Source organism: Gossypium hirsutum, chromosome D07 (genome assembly GCF_007990345.1).
Source record: "Gossypium hirsutum isolate 1008001.06 chromosome D07, Gossypium_hirsutum_v2.1, whole genome shotgun sequence".
NCBI lineage: Eukaryota > Viridiplantae > Streptophyta > Magnoliopsida > Malvales > Malvaceae > Gossypium > Gossypium hirsutum.
In genome coordinates this window covers 25,735,612-25,743,397 of record NC_053443.1, presented here as the reverse complement: position 1 = coordinate 25,743,397, position 7,786 = coordinate 25,735,612, and the positions used below count along the sequence as shown (strand labels likewise).

General features: G+C 33.3%; 1 protein-coding gene across 1 annotated transcript; it reads left to right on the top strand.

The window, feature by feature from the left end:
* Positions 1-2,551: 2,551 nt before the first annotated feature.
* On the top strand, positions 2,552-7,508 carry LOC107954582 (spastin). The gene is made up of 14 exons (XM_016890180.2): positions 2,552-2,823; positions 2,912-3,215; positions 3,312-3,403; positions 3,508-3,527; positions 3,715-3,943; positions 4,055-4,150; positions 4,243-4,358; positions 4,496-4,576; positions 5,446-5,569; positions 5,760-5,809; positions 5,936-6,026; positions 6,191-6,226; positions 6,488-6,585; positions 7,169-7,508. Exons 2-14 carry the CDS (start codon positions 2,914-2,916, stop codon positions 7,283-7,285), a joined length of 1,452 nt encoding a protein of 483 aa, XP_016745669.1. The 5' UTR covers positions 2,552-2,823; positions 2,912-2,913; the 3' UTR covers positions 7,286-7,508.
* Positions 7,509-7,786: the final 278 nt, after the last annotated feature.

Here is a 7,786-nt window from a genome sequence, read left to right as displayed (position 1 = left end):
CTTATTTGCCCCTTACCTTCTAATTTATTAATTAAAATAGTTAACATTGTATTCAATTATGTTTATTTACTCGCTTTCTAATAGTGTATAAGAACTAACTTTCCTACTATCTTAAAAAATAATTCAATTTCCACATTTCTATTGAAGCAAAATTAATAAATTGCTTCCAACCTTATAGTACATTAGAGGTGCTCATGGGCCGGGCCCATTTTTTAATAAATACCAAAAATTTATTTTAAAAATTAAAAAAAGTATTTTAAAAATATTTTAAAATTAAAAAATAAAAAAAGTATTTTAAAAATATTTTAAAATTTAAAAAATTTAAAAAATAAATATATTTATTATATCGGGCCGGGCCGGGCTCGGGCCAAAAAAGTGGTGCCCGAGGCCCGGCCCGTTTTCTAAACGGACCTCATTTTTTTACCCAAGCCCATATTTCGGGCCTATATTTTTACCCAAACCCTCCCATATTTTGGGCGGGCCGTCGGGCCGGGCTGCCCAGCCCATGAGCACCTCTATAGTACATGTATCTCTTGATCATTTATTCTATTTATATTTCAAAATAGGCATAAACATAAATTAAGTCTCTAATATTTACAAATTTTGTCGCTTTAGCCTTTTAGGATAAATTTGTCCTTACATATTCAAATATTTTCCAAATTACTTTATTTTGGACGCAAAAGTTGGTTAAACTCTTGAACTTTTAATGACACTAATGTGACAAACTATATGACAACTTATGTTACTTTGTTGTTAACATGGATAATTTTTTTAAAATTTTTTATGAACTTTTTTTTTGAATTTCTATAAAACATATGTAGATTATCATATGAGTGGTTATGTCAGTACTATTAATATTTTAGTAGTCCAAGTAACTTTTTCATATAAAAGAAAGTAAATTGACTAAAATTTAAAACTTAAGGGTCAAAGAGATCTAAAAAACTGTAGAACAAAAGTAAAGTACCAAAAAAAGCCATTTTAAAAAAGATTACGAAAATAAACTAAATTGTTGAAATTTTATGAGAACGGGCCGAATTAAAAAAATGTTTCCAGTTGAACACGTTTTCAGCATATTGACAGAAAAACACTTACAACTAGAAGCGCTTTTTGCCACATCAGCACTAAAAGTGGCAGCACCAAATTTTTTATGCCACCTATTAATGTAGAAATAAAACTTACAAAACATGTCTTTATATAGATTCAAAGTCTCATTTCTCTTGTTTTCTTAAACAATGTGAGATGAGATATATATTTATATAAATTCATGAATAAGTTTGTAACTTGTTCCTAAACAATATGTGATATAAACGTATGTATAACTAGTGATTCAATAAGAACATAAAATAATAACTCAGTTTTGCCAATATGACAAACAAGTCCTAATATTTTTTCCAACAAAAGGACATAGCAAATAGGGAAAAGCATATAATCATAGATAAACAAAACAAGGTAAATGGATTGAAGGAGGGATATAAAACAAAACAAATAATAGATGTCAGAAAATTTTCATATATAGCCTACAGATATTAAGCAAAAACAACAGCAATATTTTACAAATTAAAAAAAAAAAATATATATATATATAACTCAAAATGACGAATATATATATACACACAAAAGTTGGGGGAGGGAAACATACTAATACTCAATCGATTCATTGTATCTGTAAATTCCATACACTTATTTGATCAGCACAGTAGGGAGTATCACCTCATTTTAATTTTTTTGGTCATACATCTACAATCAAGTAATACTTGAAAATCTAAATGAAATGACTTAAAACGATCTTGAAACCTCAATATAACATACATGCGATTATTATCTTATGCATGTGATTACATTACAAATCTAAATCCATACATCAACATCAACATCAAAGTGTTATAGTATTAAAACACACACTAATACATAAAAAGGAAACTAAAACATAATAACAAATTATGCAAAATATAAATATAACTATCAACATGTTAAAATTTTCTAAAAAAAAAAACTAAAACATAAAAGGAAAATATTTGATACATCAATCAAATTTTTAAATTTTATAAGTAAAACAATTATAAAATATAGCGTAACCTTTAATCTTTATGTTGTTAGTTAAAAGAGACAGCAATCCCACATTGTCTAGGAACAAGCTGCAAATCTATTTATGAGTCTATATATACGCATATCTCATATCCTATATTGCTTAAGATATAAAAGCCTATTTTATAAGTTTTATTTCTACATTAATATGTGGCATAAAAAAAAAATTGGTGTTACCACTTTTAGTGTTGATGTGATAAAAAACACTTCTAGCTAAAAACGATTCACTGGTCACACGTAAAAAAACGCAGTATGGTATTGCTTTCTATTAGTTTTAATGAAATTATAATAATTTTTAGCCCATTTAACCGTTGAAGTATTTCAGAGTTAAGGGCTGCCTTAAGCCCGGTCAAGTCTAGACCGACCGTCTGCATCTTTACGGTCCGTCATTTTATTTAAAGTGAGCCGAGAAGTGTACAAATTGGATTGGGTTTTTAAGACCCATCTTTAAGATCAACAGTGAAACAACGTCGCCTGTTGGGCTAAACGTGTAAAATGCCCATCTTCTTTCTCTCACTGCAGGCTATCAATCCGACGGAATTGAAAGTTTCCGGAGGGAGAACCTTCAGAAGAACGCAACTGGTTTCTCTTTTCTGTTTTCCCCCTCTCTCGTTCTCGCCAACTAAATTTCGGAAATTTCCTTATTCTTTTGAAAACGATTGCTTCCTTTTTTTTCTAAAATTTGATCTAAGCGATGAACTTTTTTACTCGGGAAATTCCCCCATTCTATCATAAATGGTTAGCCAAATTGCTCTTCATCTTTAAAATATCTTGATTGCTTTCTTCGATTATTGATCGATTTCTTCTTTTCTTTCTGATTTTCTAGATATGAGTTTCATCAAAGACATAATCGACTCTCTAAGCTCAATCATCTCAACCGATAGCATGCCATATGAATCAACGCAAAAGCCTAGTTCGTCCACGTGTCAGAACATGGAGGGAATAGCTGGAAACGAACGCACCGCGTATAAGCTCAAAGGATACTTCGATTTGGCCAAAGGAGAGATCGACAAAGCGGTTCGAGCGGAAGAATGGGGTTTAGTAGACGACGCCCTGATTCACTATAAAAATGCACAGCGAATTCTGATCGAGGCTAGCTCCACTCCCACACCTTCATATATCAGCTCTAGGTATTTCAACAATTATCTTTGCATTTTGCTTTTGCTAATTGCCTGATCATTCGGTGTTGATGGATTATAATTTTGACTCCTCATATTTTGTGATAGTGAACAAGAAAAGGTGAAATCGTATAGGCAAAAGATATCGAAATGGCAAGGTCAAGTATCTGAGAGACTACAGGTTTTAAGTCGCCGATCAGGTTGTTAATAGTGTTCTGAATATTTATCATGTTAAGTGATTTTACAATAATTGAAATACTTATACTCATTTCATTTATTATTTTTATTTTCCTATCTTCTTTAGGTAGCACATCCGCTAATAAGGTATGGCTTTCTCAGTCTTATGTTAGTTAAATGTAAACTTAACCATGTTTATTAGATGGCAACTGCGTTAATCCAACTTGTTATTCTTCATTTTTACTTGTATATTTATGCGGTTGTTAGTTACTGTGATTGATTATTGTCTTACAGTTTTCCCATTTTTTTTATATAATATTATACATATTTGCAGAACGCCTTAACTCATGCACAAACTGCTGCAGTTTCACCAAGAGCATCAAATTCTAGGAGAGATGTGTTACAAAAGTCTCCTCGTAACCCGGTGGTGAGAAATCAGGCTGATAAAGTTGGGAGTTCGAAATCTGCTCAAGAATCTGCTAATGGTTATGAGTCGAAGTTGGTTGAAATGATCAATACAGCAATAGTTGATAGAAGCCCTGCTGTTAAATGGGATGATGTTGGTAAGATACTGCATATGTTTTTCACCTTGTTGGTTTTGCTTTCTAATGCTTGCCTTTTTTCTTTCTTTCTTGCATTGAAGTTATGAACTTACTTCTCCTCGTTGTTTGCAGCTGGCCTAGAAAAGGCTAAGCAAGCACTGATGGAAATGGTTATTCTGCCAACTAGAAGGCGGGACTTGTTCACTGGACTTAGAAGGCCAGCTAGAGGTTGAATCTTACTAGACCATATTCATGAAGATAAGTTTTCCATGCTTGAGGAATTGTTTTAATGAACATTACTGCTGCATTTTGGTTTCTAGGTCTGCTTCTTTTTGGTCCACCTGGTAATGGGAAGACCATGCTTGCCAAAGCAGTTGCATCTGAATCACAGGCAACATTCTTCAATGTTTCTGCATCCTCTCTAACATCAAAATGGGTCTGTCTCTGTCCCTGCTATTATATCCTTTTCTTGCTTTAAAAAAAGGAAGTATTTAAATGGTGTTAGATATGTTCTTAAAATTTCTTTCCTCATCCATGTGATGCTCTTGGTTATGATCTTTAATAACCAATCAGGTAGGAGAGGGTGAAAAGCTTGTTCGGACTCTCTTCATGGTTGCTATATCCAAACAGCCATCTGTTATTTTCATGGATGAAGTATGTCATTCTCTCCCATCACTCATTGGATCTATATATCCCTTAAAACTATTTGCTATTATCTTGTTTTGGAACTGCTTCAAGATTGCACTTGTTGTCGATTTGTTGTTTCATGTGTTTCTGTTACTGCCTCTCAAAACTGGGCAATGCTAAGAGAAACTTGGTTTAAGATTAAGTGATTAGCATTTTAATTCTACTAGGTTTGATTTATTGCTGGTGTCTTGAATATTTTTGTTTTTTAGCATTTTCCTGGTAATAAACATCCATAATCTCCAGCTCAAGCTGAGCTTTCAGCATATCTGGTATATGGTATGCTGAACTAAAGATGAATTGATGGATTTGATGTCATGCTCCAAGAAAAAAAGGGTTTAAATATGAACACGATGGAAAGTAAAACATAATATATCAAAGAGATGACCAAATCCTTGGGGATCATATCTGTAAATTTTTAATGTGATTATGCAATTGTAGAATTGATTGGTGTGCATTATTGGCAGTATTTCCATGTCCAATCTGATTGGCTCTAGAGCATATTTAAAATAAATAAATAAAACAATTATTGTCTGTGGTAGATACGATGTTGCTTCTGACCATTTTTTGGTTTCTGTATTTCCTATACATTCTAATTTCCTATACCTATTTTGATGTCAAGGGAAGTGAAATTTTATTTATGTTACATGCAACTACATTTTATGTAAGCCAATCAACAACCTTCGCATCAATACTCTCTCCATTCTCATACTACCATTCCCCTATTTTCTATTTATCTTGGTTGACTTCATAATTATAATTGATGATAGCTGGTTAAATATTATGTATACCTACTCATTGTTGACATTTTATTGCATCTTTTTTTCTGTTGTTTACAGATTGATAGTGTCATGTCTACCAGGTTGGCAAATGAAAATGATGCTAGTAGACGGTTGAAGTCAGAGTTTTTAATCCAGTTTGATGGAGTGACATCCAATCCTAATGATTTAGTAATTGTCATTGGTAGTGTATTCAGTTATTTGCTTTTTGGCAATTAGATCAAAATTATTGCAGAAAATGGTTGGATTTTGTGCAATAAACTTTGTTATCCATACCGTTCATGTGATGATAATCCTGCTTTTTATTTGTGTTATCGGAATCTTCCTTGATTACATATGTGTTTCCTTATTTGCTTGTTCAAATGTTAATGCAGGTGCCACTAATAAGCCTCAGGAATTGGATGATGCTGTTCTTAGAAGATTGGTCAGTATGAAATTGATGCAATTTGATTTCCCCGCTACTCAAAAGATAGATATCTGCTATGATCCCTAATAAAACATAGCTTTTTGAATTTTGATTGCCTCATAATGTTATTGTGAATTGGATCAGGTTAAGAGGATATATGTACCTCTTCCAGATGAAAATGTTAGAAGACTGCTTCTAAAACACAAACTCAAGGGTCAAGAATTTTCCCTACCTGGTAAGAGATGCTCTTGTTCTGTAATTTGTATGAATTCATGCCTGTTATTTCTTTGAGCTCATAAATATATGTTTATATGTATTTAACTGAAGTGATCATCTGTCCCTTTTAACTACTCAACTGTGGTCCTTACATGACAATTCAATTTCCATCATCTGTGATAGGTCGGGACCTAGAACAACTTGTGAGGGAGACGGAAGGTAAGATAATTCTCCATGCTATTCTTTGGAGCAAAGTGCTTCTGGATGGAAGTGGTTTGTTTTTATGACTTACTTGATTGGGAACGGGACTGTGGCCAATATGTAGGAATTTTACTTCCTTCTTCAGCTTGGTCTAAGTAATGGTTGCTATGTTGCAGCCAATGTACTAACAGTGCACTTAGCCAGCCCTGCAGCAGTGCTTGAAAACAGTAGTATTTGATTTAATGTCAGAACTTATCTTTCGCTTCTTTTTGTGAATAGGGTATTCTGGAAGTGATCTGCAAGCATTATGTGAAGAAGCGGCTATGATGCCAATTAGAGAGCTTGGTTCAAATATACTTACTGTGAAGGCAAATCAGGTAGTCCAGCAAGAAATTAGCTTTTTACTGATTGTATGCACAAGAAAAAAATCAGATTTGTAGATCTTGCAACAGCTTTCAAGTTAGATTTTGTAGTTTTATTGTGGATTTAATGGTTTGTGGGAATCATTTATTTTCAAAAACTGAAATGTTGGAGAGGCTTAATCTGGTAAAAGAACTTGTATTTTGGGTTAATTAATACATATAGAAGGTCCCACATCCTCACTCGTATCGTGACCAGTTAATGTCTAAAGCCTGCTCTTCTATTATGAGCCCGTTTATTTGGTAGAATGATCCTAGGCACCAACTTTTCCATCAAGGAGATGTTGGATGAAGGGCTGGTCCAATGAGATACTGAAATTTGTTTTTGGCAAATTATGATGATGTGAGGAGGCTGTATTTAGCTTATCCCAAACTTGAACTAACCTGGGATTTAGATTCAAATATTTGTCAAATCACGTAGGTGTAGATTTTGAATCATCTGCTTTACTCATCAACGTAGACAGCTTAAAGCTGTCCTTACAGACTGATAACAAATGATTGGTATTTTAAAGTTAAAGCTAACCAATATTTCTTATTCCAGGTGAGACCTCTAAGATATGAAGACTTTCAGAAGGCAATGTCTGTTATCAGGCCCAGTTTAAACAAAAGCAAGTGGGAAGAACTTGAACAATGGAATCAGGAGTTTGGCTCTAACTAAAATCTTGCTTGCCTCTATTTAGCTTCATTACCTTTGTCTGTTTGAAGAACAGCTTAAGCAAGGGACAAAAAGTAACCTGTAGCACCGTCGGCGCTAGACTAATTGTGTAATCATAAGAACTCAAACTCGAAGCCGAAAGCCAAAGCTCAAACGTTGGTCAAGGATGTATTTTGTTTTGGGTAACAATTCTTTGACAATGTGTCATATAAAGTATTGTTTGATATTTTGTATTTTACAACAAAATGCATGATTGTGATGGGTAATCAACAGCCTTCTTGCCTATGATTAGAGGGTTATAAGGAATAAATACCAAGGAGGATTTCGTACGGCAAGGTCGGGAGTAAGTTCATCTGGTTCATTTTCATTTTGAATGATTTCTATTCTTGAAAGAATGGGGATATATCGAGAAAGTTACATTGACGATTTTACTTGGAATGGGATAGTAAATTTCGAAATTGTTCCTATTAAATAAAATACAAATTTGATTAATTTTAAATTTTT

Excerpts from the sequence above, each read along its gene's own strand:
- LOC107954582 (XM_016890180.2), top strand. The coding sequence starts at position 2,914 with ATGAGTTTCATCAAAGACATAATCGACTCTCTAAGCTCAATCATCTCA. Across the intron at positions 3,944-4,054 it reads TGTTAAATGGGATGATGTTG|CTGGCCTAGAAAAGGCTAAG; the intron begins GTAAGATACTGC and ends CGTTGTTTGCAG. Across the intron at positions 6,586-7,168 it reads TTACTGTGAAGGCAAATCAG|GTGAGACCTCTAAGATATGA; the intron begins GTAGTCCAGCAA and ends TTCTTATTCCAG.